Source organism: Pempheris klunzingeri, chromosome 17, assembly GCF_042242105.1.
Source record: "Pempheris klunzingeri isolate RE-2024b chromosome 17, fPemKlu1.hap1, whole genome shotgun sequence".
Taxonomy (NCBI): domain Eukaryota; kingdom Metazoa; phylum Chordata; class Actinopteri; order Acropomatiformes; family Pempheridae; genus Pempheris; species Pempheris klunzingeri.
In genome coordinates this window covers 13,078,006-13,099,971 of record NC_092028.1, presented here as the reverse complement: position 1 = coordinate 13,099,971, position 21,966 = coordinate 13,078,006, and the positions used below count along the sequence as shown (strand labels likewise).

Here is a 21,966-nt window from a genome sequence, read left to right as displayed (position 1 = left end):
GTGAATTGACCTGTTGTCGTTGGTATAGTCAGAAAGTCTCCTAAGTTAGTGTCATCTTTTTATGCATTCATTTCTTTCAGAGACTTATTAATAAGGGAACTCTGCACTTTTTCCATCTCTGTATGTAACAAGGGATTTTCTCACCAATTGTGGTTGATAAGTATGTTTGTGTGAAATGTTATAGTGCTGTTACACCGATGTTCACCTCAGTGGGTGATTTGTTAATTTTTAGCAGGAGGGATAGGGATTTTTTCCATCTCATTGTGTTGCATCTTGGTTTTTGGGTGTATTTGTTGCTCATCTCCATTGAAAATAATGACTTTATGCACACAAATGACAAACAGCGAGGTTGCATTTTGCCAACAAGATAAGCTGAGTGGTTCTTCCCCCTTCAAATTGCCTTCTGGTTGACATTGAACCTCTGAACCCTTGACAAAATGTCAGTAACTGAATGTAGGAATGGAGGTGTCTCATTGTATTTCTAAAAATGTTGATTGTGACTATGTATGACAGCTCAGACAGAGTGATTTCCAACTAAGCATTTTTCCCTAAACTGCCTCCTTTGTATTTTTTGCTTTTGCCCCGTTGCATTTATACTGCTAGAATTAACAACATAAGCTGAAACAGTTTCAACCCATTGACTTTACCGTGACACCTCTACACTTTGTAGTGTAGAATAAGTTTTGTTCCATGACTGGTAACAAGACTGTGAAGTAAACCACTTTTAATGCCCAGCCTCAACCAAACGCTCTCTGCAGCCATTTTGGAATGATCATATTTTTGATTATGTTTTTAGCTACCTACCAAAGAAATTTCAGCTGTCTAGAAAAACAATTTCTCTTCTGGTAAATGTCCCAGCTGAAATCATTTACTGTGTATGAGCAAACTCTGGTGTCCTGGGGTGATTTTCTTTTCTTTTTTTTTTTTTCATGCCATCTGGATTGACGTCTGCTGTTCTGCAGAATTAGTGACTGACGCAGCAATTGGATTACAAGGGCTGCGTAACCAGTAGCAGGGTGGAGCAGCATCACTCTGTAGATTAGATTAGATGATTAATGATCATCATAAAAATAATGGGCTGTTTTAGCAAACAGAGTGCATCTTGGGAAGAAAAAATAGAATATACATAGACACACAAATGGAATAAATATGTACTCAATTGCAAGCTTATTAGGTACATATAGCAAGGATTAATACAATTCAATAGAACAACACTTTCATTAACTGTATATTGTGTGGCCATCCCAGAATACTTCACTAAACCACAGTCAACAATGTTGCTTGGTCTGGAAATTGTCCATTATAATATGATGTTTACCACATCCAAAAAAAGTGCATGTTTAATACCTTAGGGGTTTTTCTTTTTGTTGATTTCTTGGGTGGTCCCAGTTGGAAGCCCCCTTAATCCTTTCAGTTTTAGTTTATTTCTGAGCCGCAGTGGTTACTCTGACTCTCCCTAGCAAGTAATGGTCACAAACCGATTGGCCAGGGACTGTGAAGTCTGTTGGGATTTAACCTCATCATTCTTTCGTAACAGAAGCATCTCCTGAAGTTCGGTATGTTCGAACCACCTGACATCAGTGCAGTGAGCTTCATTAAGGTCTCCTCACTGCGTCAACCTCTTCCCTCCTTCTCCATCCAACATGCCCCCCCACCCCCCCATTCCCACCCCCGCCCCCCCTCCAGCCTGTCTAGGAATCCCCTTTGATCTGTGGTATGACAGCAGCTGCACTGTGCAGCTTCCCAGAAGCCCACATATCAACTGACAAGTGCTCTTTATCCCCCTCTTCACACACACAAACACACATTGCTTACAGATGACAAAGGAATGCACAATGTTTTAGGGAGAGTGGCAGGTTGGTCAGATATTACAGTGTAAGAGATGAGAACATAAATAACAGTGGAAGTGCACGCAAAGTCAATGGAAATCTTCGGACAGACGTGGATTGGCATAATGTTGAAAAACAACGGTGTCAGAGAGACTTATTACCTGTTTACTCTTGTCTATGTCTAGCTTACATTGACCCAATCACTTTTCAATGCAGTGGGGCAGCTGTGGCTCACGTTGCGGAGCGGGTTGTCCATTAGTAGTTGAGTTGGTGGTTTGGAGTGTCCTTGAACGGCAGGGCTTTGTTCTTCTCTCAAGATAAGAGTGCCATATGAGTGCCTCCCATACTAGGGCAAACTTCAGAGTGAGGTACAATAAAATAAATAAGCTGAAAGTTTGACATTATGTCATTTCAGGCAACCAGAGTCACATTCTGCAGCTAGGAATGTGAACCTCACCTTTTTCTACCACTGTGTGAAAAGAAAAAAAAACCCATTTTAAAATAACTACCAAGAATATCAAGCAGTAAATCAGCTTCTGTCATCATTGTAAACTGCATGTGCGAATGGAAAGCTTGACAGGCGTAACAACAGTATCCAAGGGAGGCGGTGATGAACCAATGGGCGGTTGACTCAGGGGTTCATGTTTGCTGCGTTAGGTTGTGCTTCAGCAAATTTTCACTAGTTTTTCATAGTGCATAAACAATTAATGGCAGGAAATTCCTGAAGACAGCATCCAGAGTCCTGATGTGTCCACGCATCAGCTACATTTTCTGCAAACACCACAGAAAAATGAGAGGCAGCACAAATGATTGACACAAATATTCTTAAGGCTGCATATCAAAGCTCAAGACAAAATCATACTCCCAGATTACAGACTCAGTGCCATCTGTTCTTGGAAGCAGCGCTCTGATTGGTCAGCTGGATGGGAAAGTGATTATCATTGGGTTGATACTGTGGTCCAGTGACCCAGCACAGCCAACCTCACAACCTCTGTAGGTCAGGACCGTGTGCGAGTGTTTGTGCATGTTTGAGTGTGTGTGATCAGTATCAGCAGGTTGTTCCCCTGCAAGGGCTGTATTGGGATTAGATCGCACCACTGCACATAATCCTTCTTTGATGAACATATGTTTTAATCCCACACCCACCCACATAACCACACACACACACACACACACACACACACACACTCTATACTGTATGTGCCAAAACATACCACTCGGACAACAAAAATGAACAATGACAAAAGAAAAAGAAAAGAGATCAAGCCTTTCTCTGTAAAAGATGGAGAAAGAGAAATATTGAGAGAAAGACAGAAATGGATAAAGAGCATGAGGTACCACAAGGAGAGTGAGAAATGTGGGGGGATTAACAATGAGAAGCTGCCAGGACAAGGACCTTTTGGCCTCACACACTCTCCTTCACACACACACACTTACAGGCCAGGAAATGGATTAGGGAGTGGGGTTGTTTGGAAGCAGATCAAATGAAATGGTGATTCACCGTGTCTGTTCAGCGTTTTAGAGGGCCGCTCCTGTGTGTGTGTGTGTGTGTGTGTCACTGTCTCTCATTAGTGAGAGCAGTCAAGCCAGCTCCATGGAGGCGATGCCGCCACAGACCTCGTTAGGAATCCTCTCTTCTAACCTCATGATCCTTGGAGTACACAAACTCATGTACACACACGTGCACGAGTGCCCCTCACATACACACAGCATCGCACAAACTCTGCAAATTGTAACTGAGGGTAATATTTGACTCTCTAATCTAATAAGCTATATTTACTGGGTTTTAGGCCCATCACGTGTGTCCTGTGCGTGTGAGCGCATGCTCTTTTTTGTGAACAGAAAGGCGGATGATGAAACTAAGCTGAAAGTCTAGTGAAGACAGAGCAACCGAGGCGGAAAGATGATAGCAGAGGAGATGGAGCATATCCTGTTAGTATACAATAGCTTTCAACTTTTTGCTCCGTGTTGACTTTTTAATTGTCATCTATTAAGCCTAAGATCCACTGGTATCACATTTGTGCATGCATACCAACAAAATGAAAAAGAAACTGTACTTGATCACAGCCCAGTCTCTCTCTAACTTACTGTACTCTCAGTAAGGCGATAGTGAAAAAAGAGTTCAAAGAGATTTCTTTTCCCAGACATTGCAGTTTTCTTTGCTGTTTTTATTGTAATTGTGGAAAAATTGTGTATGCAGCTCAGAACAGTGGATGTGTGAACTTCAAACCAATTCATACATTTCTCTCTCTCTCTGTGAGTGGTTTTATTTTCTTATTCTTGAGCCCCAAAGTTTAGTGTTGTCTTTAGTTGTTATGATTGTTTAACATTTAGCAGAAGTCTTTAAAGTCTCTGTGTAGCGTGTAGCTCTTCACACACCATTATAGTGGGAGTCATAACTCCTCAAAAATCTTGTAATAATTTCTTTTACCTATACTGCTATTATCATCTACTTTAACAGCCCTACCAGAAAGAGTCAATGCTGTTTTATTCATATTTTGTTAAACATTTCTCAACTGTACAAGATCACAAAGCATAGCTACATTTTTGAGCAAAGTTGTTCTTGACAATAATAACAGTTGATGGGCAGATAATGGCTTCACTAAATCTGCTTCTAAATGACGGATGAGACTTTTTTGACAGTTGTTAAAAAAGAGAAATATTTGAGGGAGCTCCCTTAAGTAATATTTTGACAATTTTAACGAGTTGCTCCCACTAACAATTATTTTGTGAATCGACATCTCCCTCTGTCACTCATAACCTGTGGGTTAGCATGTGAAAGCCAGCCGAAACAGACGGACACAACAGTAACTGAAATTGGCTAAATGACAGCAGATTCAGCCAGTAAACATTGTTAGTAGATGTTTCGTGCCTAAAAAAGTGTGACAGCATCTGTAAGTCATGGCACCAATTTCCTCTGCAGCAGCAAAAAGTGGTTATTCCATGTATGTTATGAAACACAGTATGGCAGCTTTCGTTTAAATCAACTGAACATTCAGTTATGTGGTTTTTAATAAAAAGCCTGTTGTGTTCTTTGTAATTCAGGTTTATGCTAGTATAGCAGGGGGTGAAGTAGAACATCTAATACCTCCTTCAGTGAATGTGATATGGGGCTCTGGAAACATACAAATACATTTGTGTGTGTGTGTGTGTGTGTGTGTGTGTGTATATATATATGTCTGACTGGTAGCAGTGACTGGTCCAGATGGTGGGACAGCAGCCGGTATTAGTGGATAATGTGAGGGAGAAGGTAGGGGGGGTTGGGACCTCAGCGGGGGCGAGAGGGTTAATTCTAACTGATTGGAATGCACAGCTGCACCAGCGCACACACTTACACGTACGCACACACACAAATGCGCACGCATATCGTTACACAGCTGAGTATGCGAAGACTGCACAGAAGTTTCTGGAAGTGTCGTGAGACTTCGCAGAGCTGTATGACTCAGCAGCAGAGGCCTGCTTCCTCCTTTCTGTCTCCCTCATCTTTTTTATTTATCTCTGTGTCCCATCCATCTCATTCTCACTTTCCCCTCTTGAGCTCTGTTTCACCGTCGCACCTTTATTAGTGCCTCTCTGCTCAGCTCGCGCTCACTCTCAACGCACACCGTCTTATTTACTGTCTTTGTCCCGCTTTATGTCTGTCCCTCTCTCTGCAGGAGCTCATGAAGTGACAGACAGCGCAGACTCATCTCACAACTGTCACACAGTCAGCGGAGTCAGAAACACACAGTGATGGGTTGAAAAGACAGATGGTAAGTGGTCTATGAAAGTAAACCTACCTAACACACGTTACCCGCTCTACCTATTAAAAAGAAAATGCTACACTTCCCCGTACCCATCCTATTATATATTCTCCTCATTTGTTTGCGTCCCCTTCTTATAATAACACATCTTTTGGAGAGCAGTGAACAAACACTGGTATTATTTTCCACCAATATAATCCGTCAGCAAGTTCTAATTTTGTAATTGATGTGATTAAGTGAATGGATAATAGGGGCTATGGATTTCTTGCTGTTCTCTTAATGCACAAAGCTTCATAAACATCAAAAAGCATCTCTAAATCGGGATCTGGACCTGGAGGGATGGATAATTGGTTCAAAATGGGCCATAAGGCAGGAACCCTACATTTGATTTTCTTTCAGTCACTCAAAGATAGATAGAGAGATAGAGAGATAAAGGTACAGCTGACACAATACTGACTCTTTTCTTATTAAGCTTGGGTAGGGCAGACTATCAGCACTGCTGGACAACATAATGAGAATGAAGTGGAGGTCTTCTTGGGTTCACAGGGTTCCTAGTAACCAAGACCTGGCTCGACTTTCGACACAAGTCCAGCCAGGTCAAAGTTATTTTGCCTAATCAGGTCAAGGTCATGTCCTATTCCTGTTACAGAGGATCTCCGGCCAGTGTGTCCATGTGTCTAATAATACCTGAGTGGATTCAAGTGGACTGGGTACCAGTTCCAATCACGTAGTGCGTCACATATTCTCAAGGCCGTCTCGGAAGTGGGCTAATTAAAGTTTAGTTTGGGGTAGATTTTCCACTGATCTGTTTTAGATGGGGTCCAAACTTTTGGGCCCATGAAGACCTCTAAAAATAGTCAGCTTGACAGAGACTCAGGAACACACTTCATTTGAACCACAGTTCACTGATTTTTTAAAGAGTATATACTGCGATTTAAATAGTATATTGTAACATACAATAGTATATTGTAGTGTAACATGTTTCATTGACATTGTGTGTTTTATATGCAGGTATTGGGAGAACTGTTGCTTTCTATGTGATTGCCCATATATGTGTTATATATAATAATGACACAATGTCACACAGACAGCTGCCAGATGCTGAAACCAGCACCAGGTTATAATCCAGATGTTCTTGTCATTTCTGCCATTACACATCATTCTCTCTCTCTCTCTCTCTGTCTCTTTGTATACCTTTAGTGCTCTCTATTCACTCCCCTGTTTTGGTCTCACCCTCTCTGTTTCTCTCTGAGTCGGTTTGAAGTTTACCAGTAGGGGTTTATGTGGGTGAGGACGCCCTGCAACCTGCAGGTCTTTGTATTGAAAATGAGTTTTATGTTTTTTCAAGAGGCCAGCAGGCAGTCAGCGCCTGTGCTTGTGTATATTCCTTTTTATTTTCAATAGATGAAAGCAGACAGGGTGTGGACACAACAGAATCACACCGCATAAGACAACAGCAGCCGGGAACACCAATATCCACATGTACAGAAGGACATTCTTACACGAGATTCATCAGCTTCTTTGCTATTTGAATGCCCAGATATAGAAAGGATAACTTGGTGTTTGGTGTTCCAATAAACAACCTATATTATTTATTGATAAGAAAGTTACATTTAGTCGGGTAGGATTGCATAGGAGAGATTAATTTTATGTTTTAATGTATTCATTTAACAGATACAATACACACAAACATTATAATGTCTGTAGAGTATTTAGCTATAGTTAATTTACAGCCCCTGTCCCTGATTAGGCTTTTCAGCATTCAGGATGAAACATCCTAACAAATAAATGGATACAACAGATTTAGGGTAAAAACAACATAACAGCTTTGTTTGTATGAATTGTACATGCCTGTGTGTGCTTTGCCACACTATGAACCTGAGAGGCCAACATGTATGTGACAAATCCACTCAAAGCTCATGCAGTGTTCACGTCTTAGTTGTTGTTTAAGCCACTGTTTCAACTGTGCATTATTAGAGATGACCCTGTACAAACAGTGACCACAGCAGTGGAAATAATATTAAGATCTTGGGTTGGACTCCCAAGGTAAATCTGAGGGGTCTTGACATTATTTATGGGGTAGAAAAGAAGAAAAAACAAAGTTACCCTGAGCTAGCCAAACATGTATTCTTCTTTTGGTCCTTTCTCACATGGAAGCGACCATTTTATCACTCTGGGCAGACAGTAGAGATCTGCAAGATTACAAAAATACCACAGAAGATACTAGATCTAGATCTCTATACGAGGTCTTAATACGTTTCTTTTTTACTATTTTTCCCATCAAGTTAGTGGAGGCAAAGCTGTGCCACCAAATCACCGAGCATCATACAAAGTGCCGTGGTCCCAAATGGAGCTAGCATGTGTGCTGCTTCGGTCAGATTTATAACACCTAGTGTGTACGGTTGTGTCTCAATCATTGTGAAGTCAGGCATGTGCGCACAAGCCTGATATCCATGCTGAGTAACGCCACAAATAGAAGTAGATATGCCTTTAATCAACCATTTGTAAATAAACACATTTGCGCAGTCATCGTTGAGCGGTGACGGCCGACAGTATCTATCTAGGTAAAATTCAAGGACGACCGACCGAATCCGAATTGAACTATCTGAATGCAACTATTTGTGAGATATATAATGATCCCCTCTTGAACCAAGTCAAATTTTATTTTGTGTTTCTTTGGTGAACTGAATTGTGAATTTGAACCATTGTACGTGGCCAAACTGTTTTGAAACAGCTGTAGAGTCCCAAATAGAGAATGTTATCATATTAACTGTGCTGCACCAGTCATTTGTACTGTGGTGTTAGCAACCAAACTAGCTTGAAGCTTGGAGAAGTGTTACGGCTGGCTAGCACTCACATGCTCCCAGCAAGCTGGCATGTTACTGTCGAGCTGCCCAGCTACAGTTGCTTGACAACTCTTGCCAAAGTAGCCCTTCAGGGAAGGGAGTGTATTATGTCATCAAACTTTGAGCACCAACAGTAGGAACAAAGTCTCCAAAATCACGACTGCAACTTAGCACGCACACACACACACACACATACACATATAAATAATACACATTTACATGCAAGTGAATGCAGATGACCCAACAGACGATGGACATGTCCGTATGCAGATGACAAATCTAATGCTTTGATATACACACACACACACACACAGGTGTCAACACATGTATGACTAAGCTGCATGGCTGAGTGATGCTGCAACATACTGGTATGGGTGTGTGTGCGCGCGTTCTGGTGTTTGTGTGTGATTATGTAACTGTTTGCTCTGTTCCTGTTGTGTTTATGAATGCACAGATATTTTTCTTCTCCCATACCCTAATTAGAATCATCACTTTGGGATGCAGCTCGAAACAGGGATAAAAAGAGATCAAAAAAAGTCTCTTTCATCCCTTTTCTCTTCCTTTCTAATCATGCCAGTCTCTCTTTCACTCTCTTATGTATCTCAGTGTACTTTTCTTAGCTTGATTTCAATAATACATCAGGAATATGCATATTTCAGTGCCTTTGTGCCACGATACACTCATGGCACATACTTGTGTCTGCACATGTACAGTGTTGAAGTGCCTGTGCTGCTGCAGGGGGAAGCCCTCTAAAAGGAGACACAGGGTCTCCCCCTCCTCGCAATACGTCACGTCAGCAGGCCTAATGAGAAGACTCCAGCCCCCAGAGATCGTGGGAGAGAGAGAGGGAGGACAGGGGGAGGTGGGGGAGTAGATTTGTCGAAGTAAGACAGATCAGAGGACAAGGTGAAATAGAGCGGAGAGAAACTGGCATGATACTGAAATCTTTAAGAACTATATTGTTTTTATTCATCACGTCTTTGATGTCTTTATGTTTCTGCCCTGCACAACTTCAGAGATCACTCGACAATCAAACAGTGCAGGCTGGACGCAGACATGATTTTCCCTGCAGTTTCTGTCAAAGCAAGTTTCTTGTAGGTTCTCCGTTTTTCTTGGTGTGTTCAGCTAGTTTTGCTCTCACTGCTCATACTATCCTTTACCATTATATAATTTTTCTATTAAACTGACACCAAACATGATACACCAAATATCATTCTTTACATGATTTTACTTTTCTAAACTACATAATGTGCTCTGCTATTTTAGAAAGCAGATTTAATCTGCCTCTGTGTCTGTGTTCATGTATGACTGATTGGATGACTCATTTTTCAAATTAATATAATATTTGAAATGAAAACCCATCACTTTATGTGTCCAGCGGCTTTCCCCCACTGTACTAGTAGGATCAAGTGATGGTCGCTGATGAGAAGGAGATGAGAAAAGCAGGAAGAAAAGGCTGGATGATAAAAGCGTGGGAGTCAGAGTGGAGGGGAGGATAGCGTGTGATGGGATGGGGAGATGGGGGGATGGGGAATTGGTCGGGAAAGCCAAGGAATGAGAAGCAGAGAGTGCAGCCTGACGGAGGACTATCGACTATCTGTGGGAAGCGCACACGTTCTTATTGATTTATACTGGTGGCAATACGTACTGTGTAAATGAATGTGTGTGAAGTGTGAAGAGAGATGTTTTCTTCCCTAAAGATCTAACGCAGACTGTTATTTATCCCCTTGTGGAATTTGTGGCCAGATGTATTGTGTAGAAATACTTGTTTTGGAATTAGCAATTAAGTTGCAGGCACAGGAGTGATTTTGCTGTATAATAAAGAGAAGCAGAAATTTTTGCTTCCCAGAGGCAGACTGCGCTGCTGAAGGTTGGTATAGAGACAGTCATTTCGTAAGAGATACCTTTAGCAAATTTATACCAGGCTTTCAGGCTATGTACGCTCGGCTGAGGCTGGTGTGAAACTGAACTAACATTAGCAAAAGCCCCATGGGAGCCATTTTAGGGCCAAGCCTACGGTAATGAGGATCCTGTATGAGCTCCTACTCTGCGCATGATGGAAAGGCAGGGGGGAGAGACAGACAGGTGGGGGCGGGGAGACAGGTGTCAGAGGGGTGTGTGCCACAGAGCGCGATCTGTCAGCATGCTGCTCGCTTGTGCTCACAGCTGAGAATGAATGGACACACGCACGAACGCACATGCACAGGCCATTTAACTCCTGTAATGACTTCAGCAAGTCGTCCTGATGGACACTTAGATAATGTAATGTCCCATTCCACAGACAGATAACTTTTGGAGACACCTCCCCTTTTGGAAACCAGCGCTTTAGTAGTGCTACATGACTATCAAGATGCAAATGATCCCCTTTTCTAAAAACAAATTAAACTTAGTTAACCATTTTTAAATAAAACCTGTGAGTGTCCCTTCAGTTTGATGACTGCAAATAACTCCCTAATTGGCTTTCGGGGACACGTCACCACTGCCAGGGGTCTAGAAGGATAACATCAACCTTTTGGCAAAATGGATATTTTGATCAGCTTAGCCTTGTGCGACAAAAAGATTGGCAGGAGCCCTGCATCAGCGTGCCCAGCATTTATTCAGTTTGTTCCAGTGGAGCTGATACTTTAGAGTGATCTGTGAACTGCACAAGATAGCTCCAGGGCAATGCTGTTCAATAAAAGACAGAATTACTGGCAGTGCGGTTACAACAAATCTTATTGTAAAATGTTGACTTAATCAAAGAGCGCGGCTGGCAGAGGGTTGGTTGACTACCTTTTAAACATTTTCTTACATCGCTGAGAGTCCTTCAGCCTAAAGATGTAAATCTGACTGCTGCTTTTACTATGTGGGTGTTTAATGGATTGAAGTTTTTGAGCCTCTTGGTATCCTGAGGTGTTTAAGAAACCCAGTACTGGCATTTCAAATCAAGTAAAATGGATTTGTGGTCTGGAGAGGCCTGAAGCTGCTTATCTGATGTGATTCTGGTAACATGGCCACCTTGCTTTTGTTTTTAGTAGTGATAAGCAACTAGTGTAAGTCATTGTGTTTATAGTTTAAAGGTGCCATTACAACCCACCATTATAAAAACTGTATGGGCCGGTCTGCTGCATTATTAGTAATTCAAAGGTCTCCACGTGAAGGTTTTTTTTTTTTGCGAAACTTGTTGAATTTAATCATAATTTAGTGTTCCTACTTTGAACATTAAAATGAATCAGAAAGTCTAATACATCGCTGTAACTACCGGACAATTATGATAAACCAAACCAGAGAATAAGAAGGCTACAGACATCAGGAAGAGTGTGTAGATTACAGGTTTCATACCCCTCAGAATGTAAGCACACGGAGATTAAAGGATTACATCAGGTTGTTGGGACATTGGCCTGCTGGTCTACTTGTCCATTACGAGATATGAGCGCAAAAACTAAAACAATCCATCAAATGTGTAAGCTGTTTTTATCACTTTACTTTTTTTGATAACATTTTGGAATATAAAACAGCCTCTGGCCTTATCCTTAAAAAACTTAGCCGGTGTAGTCATGCTTAACCACTTTTTTAACTGAGTAACACTATAGTAACAGTCTTCCACTGCTCCCTCTTCTTACCTTCCAGAGGGAACAAAAGCAGCGCTGGTACTTGAAAATAGTTTTATTGGTTTCTCTGTGTTAGTATAGAGTCCAAACTGAGGGACCCACCAGGATCACATGGGTGACTTTTCCAACTTTGTTTCCCTGGGTGTGTCTTTTTTCTGTGATTTACATTTTACTAATCAGATTCTCATTCTCATCCTATCAGCTGTCAGATCTAAATAACCCTGTGGGATTTGATCCGGAGGGCAGCTTCTGAGTCACTTTCATTCTCCCCATCCTGATGTCAATTACTGTCAAGTTTCTGGCAGCTTCTTCTTATGGTGTTGATGTCAGCAGGGTTGGTCCTGAAAGTACAGCTGCTCGGGATCCAAATGTACTGCACAGCACTAAACTCCACTCCAGTAGAAACCTCCATCCAACACGCTGTCTCTTTCACCCTGTGATTTTCTGCCTCTCTTTCCCTCCAGCACACACTTTATCCCACCAAACCACTCTTCATTAAATATAGTGTATGTATTTGTGATCGATCACCCAGACAGCATGGGAGTTTAAATTGATTGTCAAATCAAATTGCCTATAAAGACGTTGACGCTGCACAGAATCAGCAGTTGCCTGATTGAATACAGGTACTCAACCATGACAAGCAACCTGAGCAACATATGAACGATAATGTAGATTATACAAAAAAATCCATTAACAAATATTTTTCAAAATAACAACTTTGCAGTTTTACTCAATTTTTACTTTTACCATGTCACGTTTTTTTTTTTAAACACTGGATGTGTTTTTCCAGTGTTGTATATTGCAAACTAATATGTCATTTGAGATTAATGCAGCATTCCACATTAATGGCAGCACAGTTATCTTGCTGATAGTGCTCACTGGGCACATATGTTTTCATGCTTTTTGAGCTCATACTATCCTTCTCTGGCTGAGCCAGATGACCTTCTGCTGACTTCCCTTACACATGAATCCCTGACATCATACCTTGAACTGGAACAGCTCGGAAAGTATCATACATAAGCTGCAGCATCGATATGCAGCACTCATAAAAAGGGCATGAAACTCTCCTGGTGAATCATCAGAACAAACAAGTAGCAGTTGTGCTGAAATAATTCAGGTTCATTTATAAAAAAAGAAAAAAAAAAGCCAAAGGTACAAAACTGTGCTCATGAAGACGTTAGAAGTCCACAATGAATCCCATCATGCTTTGCCTTAAGAAAGCACCGATCACCGAGCTTCAAATTCCATAGTTTGGCTAGTTTTGCCAGACTACCTTTGATTTAACTGCATAACTTCGAGTGGACTTTTTACAGACATTTCTGTTTATCTCAGCAACTGTTGTGCAGTATTTTGTTACAAAATGATCAGTACAATATCGCATGACATTGAATTTATATATTTTGCAGCTTCAGCAGGCGTCTTAAGCACAGACAGACTTACTGAATGACCTAAGGCTGTGGAACATTTAGGACGGCCATGAGTAAGTAAATTTAAGTAAAATTCCAAGTGAGGGAAAACAATGGGGGGAAAATATTCTAACCTGCAGCTCCTCCCACTTCGCAATTATAATGGAACAAAGTAAAAAAAAAAAAAAAGAAAAAGACGATTGCTTGTTGTGTGGGTGTACATAAAAAGATTGGCTGGATTACATCAATACATCTTGTTAGGGGAAAAACGCACAGTGTCTTGTGTTCTGAACAAATGCAGATTAACTTCAAAACATTCATGTACAGATGTAAGCTTAATATCTCGCATGGAAGCAACCATTTCATCATTCTGGACAGGCAGTAGAGATATCACAGATTTAATCATGCTACATACATCCACTCATATTTTTTTCAGTGTAAAAAATAAAGAAATCACCTACTGTTTGTGGGTGTGTGTGTGTGTGTGTACGAAAACATAGGAAGTATAGACACTATTGACCTCCCCTACTTTAGCTCCCCATTGCACTGTGTTTATATACAGTAGCTACATATTAGAGGAATATCAAGGAACAATAATGCTGATTACAATTCTACTAAGAATATTAATAATAATAAGAGTTTCCTGTGTGGCAGTCACGGAAGGTATGGGCTATTATATGATTCATACCATTTCCATTATGTACTGCCGCCTGCATGGTGATGCATGAAACATCGCGGGGCGTGCGCGCCCAGCTTGGTTCTTCGTGCCTTTTTTCGAGCGCGTGTGTGCGCGTCTCCCGCTGTGCGCTACGTCCCTATAGCCGGGCATCAAGTCACGTGTCAGGGCTCCCGGGTCCTGGGCCAAGTTTTTCCGTGTCAGATCATCCACGGAGCTTCAGCACAGCGACCCACACGGTCCGACCCTCCCGCGCGCATCTCCGCTCCACGCTGCGTAACCAACACCTCAGCGAGGATGGACGGATGGATGGATGCGTGGATGTGGATAGATGTTCCCGTTTAAGCCAACGCGCAAATTAAGACCACTTCAAGTGATTCTTTGATTACTTCCTGTGATTTTTTTTTTTGGTTGTTTTTTTTTTTGTTTTTTTTTCTTTTGGAACGGCTCTCGGATTACATTTTGATCTGTGAAGAACAAAAGAAGTGAGGAGATTTTCTTTGAGGAGAGGGAAGAGAGGAAAGAAAGAAAGGAAAGGAGAGCTCCGGGTTGCTGAGAAAGGCTGGGTGCGCTAGAAACACGGAAAGTCACGGATCATGCTTATGGGAACTTCCGATTCCGTCTCGATAAGGTATTTTAAAAGAGTGAAGTTGTTCTGTTTGACTGTAATGTTTTAATGTCTGTCGAGTCCAGGACTGAGCCCACTTTTTAAAGACGAATCAACAAAAACACAGGTGATGGGCGCTCCATTCCCTCAGGCGTTTTTTCTCTCCTTTGGCACCGTTTGAAAGGTACTTTTCAACAGCTATTCTGACGAGAGCATGTTCAACATTTTCTCTCTTTTTGTCATACAATCCCTTCAGCAGAGCATGCAACTGCCTCAACCGTGAGATGCGCTTTTTTTTTTTTTTTTCTTTCATATAACGGCAAACGATAGACAACAAAGCCCATTAAAAAGCCCTCACAAGAGAAAAGTCTGTTAGCTGGATTATGATGACTAATGTTTTGCTCTCCATGTTATTCTACTTATTATAATAATCAGGATTAGTGTGGCATGGAATGTGTTTTTTTTTTTTTTTCTTTTTGCGCATTCCCTGCCCACCATTGCGTGGTGTGGGCTAAAAACCTCCAGTAGACCAGAGACAGAGCAGTCCATCTGTTCAATCACATAGCAACAGGAAGAGCCAGGGAGACAGAGTAAAAAAAAAAAACACTATTCCAATAATATCACACTATATTTCTTTGGCACTTGCAGACTTTAGTATCTAATTTTAATGGACACATTTCTGTGTTTCTAACTATTTGCTGTCCCTGAAATAACAATTGTCCCTCAGTGAGTTTACTGTATTCGTATATCATAATGACACAATATTTATGTGATGCCCCTGCAAAGATTCTTAGTTTTGCGTGATCATTTTTTCCCCCCAACATATGGATAGGTCATTTTGGAGAGAGGGAAATAAAAAGTGTTTGAACTGACGGGGCGCTTTAGTGAAATAAATGCTCATGGAAAGCCTCAAGCTGCCAGGTTCGCAAACGAATATTGAAAATCTGTTTCTAGATTGATTGGTAGAGAGTACTTTTGCTGCTGAGGGATTAGAGGAGGAAACGGCCTGAGTGTTTATTTGGCTCATTGTGTGATTTGTCTCCAATTGCTCTTTACTGAGTTGATCTCTCTCTTTCACCCTCCTCCATTTCTGTCACTGTTTCTCCGCATCTTTGCAAATGTACCTCCCTCTACCTCCGTCTCTCATCGCACAGTCGTCCATCTTTTCCACCTCTCCCGCTTCCCACCTCTCTCTAACCTCTCTCCCTCTGACCTCTTCAGAGTGGCTCTGCCTGATGCTCTATCATGACTGATGGCGAGGGGAGAGCACGCTTTCAGTACGCAGAGTGCCCAGAGGGGCAGGAGCAGGAGGAGGTCCAGCAGGAGGTGAGGCTCGCTATACCGACGCCCTACAGGAAGGACGCCCCGGGTCCTGATGTTGACCCCGGAGGAGGCCATGATGAAGACGAAAGGGAGAAGGTGGAGAGGGGGAGGACGAGCAGTAGAGGTCAGGGCGAAGGAGAACAATGGAGTCCTGAGGTTCAGGAGCATGAAGACCAGGAACCGGAGCTGGAAGTGGAAATTGGACCAACATTGGGAGTTCGCATCACGGCTCCTATTCGTGATCCAGACTGTGTCTCCGAGGAGGAGGACCAGCAGCCGTATCCGGCCCTGGCCCCCGTGGCCTTCTTCTGCTTAAAGCAAACAACAAGGCCTCGCAACTGGTGTCTTCGCGTCGTCTGTAACCCATATCCTTTCATATGCTGGAAACCTAACTCTGTCCGACACCTGGTAAGACCAAACATGCCTTCACTCCTGTATTTGCCTGAAACACACACCAACATGATGAAAGCTTTATGCCCGCCGTGTAAATGTAGCGCCTTGCTTATTCCTATGAGACCAAACAAGCACCAGTAGCACGCTTAACTCTGGTGATTTGACAGGTAATCTATCCAAACGCTGGGGTCAAACCCTCCTTAGGATGCCATTGTTTGGGAATACAAGATGAGTAATGAAGTGCTTGTAGGAATAACTGGTGTTGCTGCAGTTGTCTTGAGCTCATATTCACTGGGAAAATAGTGGATGTTATGTGTGCTGAGTTTCTCTCCTGCGCTGACTTGAGATTCTGAGATCTTTCTATTTTAATCTTGTGTACTGGGCTGTGCTTTTCTGTATGGCTAAAATATCGCATTAGTCACCAAATCCAGTGAGTCGGTCTTTCACTTGGCAGACCCACATTGGTACAGCTGGGTTAATGAGGCAGTGTTGTCTCTGTCGGGGCCACTAACAGAGCTTTTATGCTGTCAAAAGTACATTCAGGTACACATTAAAGCAAGCATTTGCTTTATTTGTGCAAATTTGATCACAGACATTGCATTTTAGCCACCTCCAGCGAAGGGACACAGTTCTCAAATGTCAAATGGCTATAGGTGTACTTTTGCTCTGCATTGAGTCATCATCATCGTGTAATTGAAAGAGCAAGGTGAGAAACAACCTTTTTGGAGAGAGTCTGTGGGGAATCCGAGCATAGGGAATCATGCTCGTTTGGTCACTGTGATAACATCCTTCTGTTCATCTCCGCTATCTAAAGTGTTGCTTTGCATCGGTGTTGTGTTTCCCTTGTTGTGTTAGTGAACTTTACCTGGGTTTGTCTGGAGTAGATTTGAAGTGATGGGTAACAGCCATTGCTCTTGGATAAATTACCAGAATGTTTGAAGATCCTCATCATCAATGAAATACCATATTTTGAGGTTACAGTATCCCTCTGCTAACAGGCAGCCATTTTGTGCTACAAATCATTCATTTTAGTGTGGGGATGCCAAATAGTCCAAGTGAAATGAGCTACTCATGTCTGTTTTAGTATCTGTGATTGCCCTTCAACTGAACATCCTGCTTGGATAATTTTCATCTGTGGGATGTTTAAATACACTGGAGCACAGACAAAAAAAGGAACATAATGTGCATCCAAATCTAAGCACTATGAAAAGGACTTGAAGATGAATTACTGCAATATATTTTCCTTCCTGATGCGGTGAGGTGGGCGGTGTAAAAACAAAATCAGGACCTGAGTCATATTTATTTACATTCCTGTGTACCTTGAGTCTAATCTGCAGGGTATTTATAAAAATGCAAATGTATTCTTTCTCCTTGTATCTTCTATTTGTCTTGTTGGGGGTAGGTTACAGCTGCTATAGTTGCTAGCTGAGTTCTGTAGACTCTGACTGGCTGCCTCCACAGAGGATTTTGTAACAGAAGTGCATGATGTTTTGGAGTCTGTGTGTGTATGTGTGTGTGTACAGGCTTATGGCAGCCTGGAGGTGGAAGTGTACCTTTTGGAGGTGAATCTTTACAAGGCATTTGAAGTTTGAGAGGAAATAGATACTGTAGACAGGCAGATAAGCAGCGAGATACATATGCACAGTTGTCTCATGAGTACGGAGCCGCAAAGCTGCGTGTAAAGATTTATGCACCTCTGCATCCTCAAAAAAGATTGCCAGCTCTATGGGCGGGTGTGGGGGGGGTTGATGATTCATACAACAGTCAGACAGACCATTGACGTGGGTTTGACCCTCGTCACTGTGTCGTCTGTATAAATGCGCAACAGCCAACTCTGCTTAATGACCCTCCTGGCGACAAGACCTGAATATGGATCTGAAGCTACCTGTCTTTGGTGAACTGTTGTTTCAATCAGGGATGGAAATTATTTTCATGATAGGTGCATATTCAGTGCTGTGTTTTTCTTAGTGGTTGTCAGGTGCCAGTTATGCCTCCAACGTTAAAGCAGCTCTCCGGTGATTTATTATCTCCCTTGTGTAAAGTTCGGGGAATTGCTATAGAGAAAAGGTCAACTGCTTAGAATTGTCGCAGCAGAGACCAAGATATCCAGAGTTTTAGTCCCTAGTATTATTCAAGCCTCCAAAGTGCTGGATCCTACAAATTGCAGCCTTTACGCCAAAACCAATATTGATATTTAGGAGTTTAAATCTGATAAAGACATGCCAACTTTCTTGCTGCCAACGTATACGCAGATACAGATGTTTCTGCCAAGCTAATATCCAAATATATCAGTTTATCTCTACTACAAATGCAACCAAATAGTGTCTTTCATTAGACCTTTCTTGTCTGTTTAATGCCATAATCTTTCAAACTCCATTCCCCCAGTCTACAATGCACATTTTCTATCAAATGTCTGAAATTTCTAACTCAAGGTAACCCTGGTGATGTAATCAGAAAAGCTTTTCAGAGCCACGGAAGGCATTATACATCTGTTTCCACAAGCTGAATATAACCCTCCAGGATGAGTCAACTAATCTTTATGTGAAAAATGATTTGTATAATTTAGGGTTTGAGGTCATGTTGGTGCCCTCAAGGAAAGGCCTAGTGGTTAAAGAGGTCTGCTTTAAAATCTTTGGATCTGGATGCAAGCTGTCAACCAATCATCTACTCCACCAAGCATCCTTGAGCAATACAAAGCATCTCTACCAGCTCCAAGATCTCTGTTTCAAAAGGAAATTTCACTTTGGGGTTTAATATCACAGTGTTATATCTATGCTGCTCAGTGTAGGCGCTACAGAACCGAGCCATGGAAATAAGTGTTGTTATGCGCTCTCAGAGTACAGGGGTGCTTGATGAAATTAAAGTACTGCACAATTGAAGGAGGCTGCCACTGCGGTATGAGCAGTTGCATCCAAGTTAGCTCTTGCTATTTCTTCTTATGCTAGTATTTGCATGCAAGAGCTCAAGGTGTATTTGGATATTTCAAAGTTTGGACACTTGAATGTTTTATTTCAGGTATTGGTCTACAGCTGAGAAAGTGTTGATTAAATCCTTGTTTTAAAGGTGCATGTATATCCACGCAACTCTTTTGAGAGGATGAAGATAAAGACGTGGTAATGCAGGGATTTTATTTTAGATACGTGCAAATTAGAGCAAGCAAATAAGGAAAGGAGAGGGGTAATGTCTAAAGATGATCCCACTTTATCCAGTTGGACTTAAACACAAAAGACATATGGGTTGGCAGCCTGCTGTCTGACAGATGTTACTGTTGCATTATATTATGTCTTGTTCATGGCACTGTAGCAGGAATAGCTCTGCAGTGGTTGCTGAGGTAGCCCACTTCTTTTGTCCAGATCACATTTCTGATTTCCAGGTGATGGTAAAAGATGCGTTACTGTTTGGCGATAGCGCAGATTGTTTGTACCAAGATAGCACGGCTAATGAATAAGACACACTGTCACATGCTTGGCATTGCATTATAACTGGAGCCAGGTTATGTCACAAGAGCTGATCTCTCTGGACAGCTCTGTCTGTGTTTTGTTCCTCAGTGTCTGAGTGTGTGGGTGTGTGTGTGTGCAGGATCCACTGTATAAGCATTGCAGAGTTGGTGGTCCACAGTGGGCTATGTAAATATTATTCACAGCGTAAATGCTCTGCCACTCAACCACACAAAGGCATGCAACACATCGGTTAAAGTGTGAGTCTAGAGAGGACAGACAAAGAGATAAAGAACATTAAATGGTTACCTACGTTTTTTTTTTCCATTCATTGGAAAGCTAGTCTTTTTTACGGCCATACCTTTTCTCAACTCACATGCCAGAGATTAGAAAAAACAGCAATCAAACTGAACCCCAGATTCCCCGCAGTCCAGGTCTAGATATTGCAATAAAGCAGGTCAACAGTTATGCTCACCATCACCATCACCGGCCTGCTCTCCTATTTGAACATAAACATCTTAGGATGTGCAGAAAAATGAAGGTCTTGGCTCATTGTAAGTGGTGGAAGAAGTATTCAGATCTTTCACTGAAGTAAAAGTGCTAGAACAATACTGTTTCAAATCAAAATCTCCACATCTTTCACTGGACAGTAAGGTATGAAAAAATATATTTAGTCTGAAAAGAAACTAGCAACTAAAGCTGTCAGACAAATGTAATGGGATAAAAAGAACATTTCCCTCGGCGACGCAGTGGAATAGAAGTATAAAAATGGGAAAACTCGAGGTAGAACCAACAGCAAGATATAGAGCTTGTTTATTTCAGTTACTCTTCTGCTCTTGAGTCATCCACCATACAAAACAATCAGGAAATTAAACTAGATTTTTTTCCCCCCTAATTTTAAATGAGACACAAAGACCAATGGTCAACTTCCGATGCAAGCCACGCTAAGTCCATGATGAAAGATGAGATGCATTGATGCTGATTCCACCATACAAAACTATGGGTGGCTGTAGGTCAGAGTTAGACCACCAATCCTCCAGTCCGCATGTTGACGTGTCCTTGGGCAAAGACACTGAACCACACACATTCACACCGGAGTGTGAGTCCTTAATTAGATTCCTCCCGTGCGAATGTAGTGCAAAAGCACTCTCAGTGGTCGAAAAGACTAGAAGGGCACTTACATGTACAGTCCATTTACCATATTGATGCGTTCAAGCTGCTAAATATTTTATACATCTTTGCTCCTTGTCTGTCTCATGCATTGTAGCTTATAAGTGCATTTAACAAAATGCAGAATGCAGAATGCAGAGTGAGAAACATAACGTGGACAAAAACTGTATGGGATTACCCATCTCAAGCAAGTTATCATCTAATCTAGCAAAACAAGCAATTTGAGGAAGGGTTCTGGGAAATGTTGATGAATATTTTTCACTATCTTTTTCACATTTTATACATGAAAGAATGAATTCAGGAATAGACAAAATAGTTAGCAGTTGAATCTATACTGAAATATATGTACTAATGAAGTTTATGAAACTGAACAGACAAACAATGGCTGCATGTAAATCAATTGCTCGACCGCAGGCTAAAATATTCAAAATCAGCAGTGTGTGGTCCTGGAGGAATTTCCGGAGAAGCAGTCTATCCAGTAGATAATGCAGTTCAGTTCAGTTGGAGTTGCAATCCATTATACGTGAATTGACTTCTTCAGTACTAATACCTCCTGCGACTACTGTCACAAGGCTGGATGTTTGGGCGCCGCTGGTTAGATGGCGTGATAAAATAACAAGCTGATTCAGGCTGATTAGATCAGATTCAGGGGCCAGACAGGGTTAATCCATTACAGATGAGTGGATTCATCATGCTATCTGTCTCCATTAGTCATCCTATACTCTAAACACATTGAGAGGGCCTCATGCACTTCCTTCATAAATGAATACAGATGAGGTTACGTGGAGATACACACACACACACACACACACACACACACACACACACACACACACACACACACACACACACAGAGCTCTAGAGAACCTGTTGTGATGATTTGTGTGAAGTATCAGAAGCTGATATTCATCATCGCACAAGACTGTTAAAAGAATGTGATCCTTAT

At 41.7% G+C, this 21,966-nt stretch overlaps 1 protein-coding gene across 1 annotated transcript in view; it reads left to right on the top strand.

Annotated features, from left to right (window-relative positions):
* The first annotated feature begins 15,942 nt into the window (after positions 1–15,942).
* The window catches only part of cacna1ha (calcium channel, voltage-dependent, T type, alpha 1H subunit a), a 104,404-nt gene continuing 98,380 nt past the window's right edge, over positions 15,943–21,966 (top strand). Inside the window, exon 1 of the mRNA XM_070848702.1 lies at positions 15,943–16,385. Within this exon, the coding sequence (XP_070704803.1) occupies positions 15,943–16,385 (443 nt within the window). The remainder of the gene's footprint in view (positions 16,386–21,966) is intronic.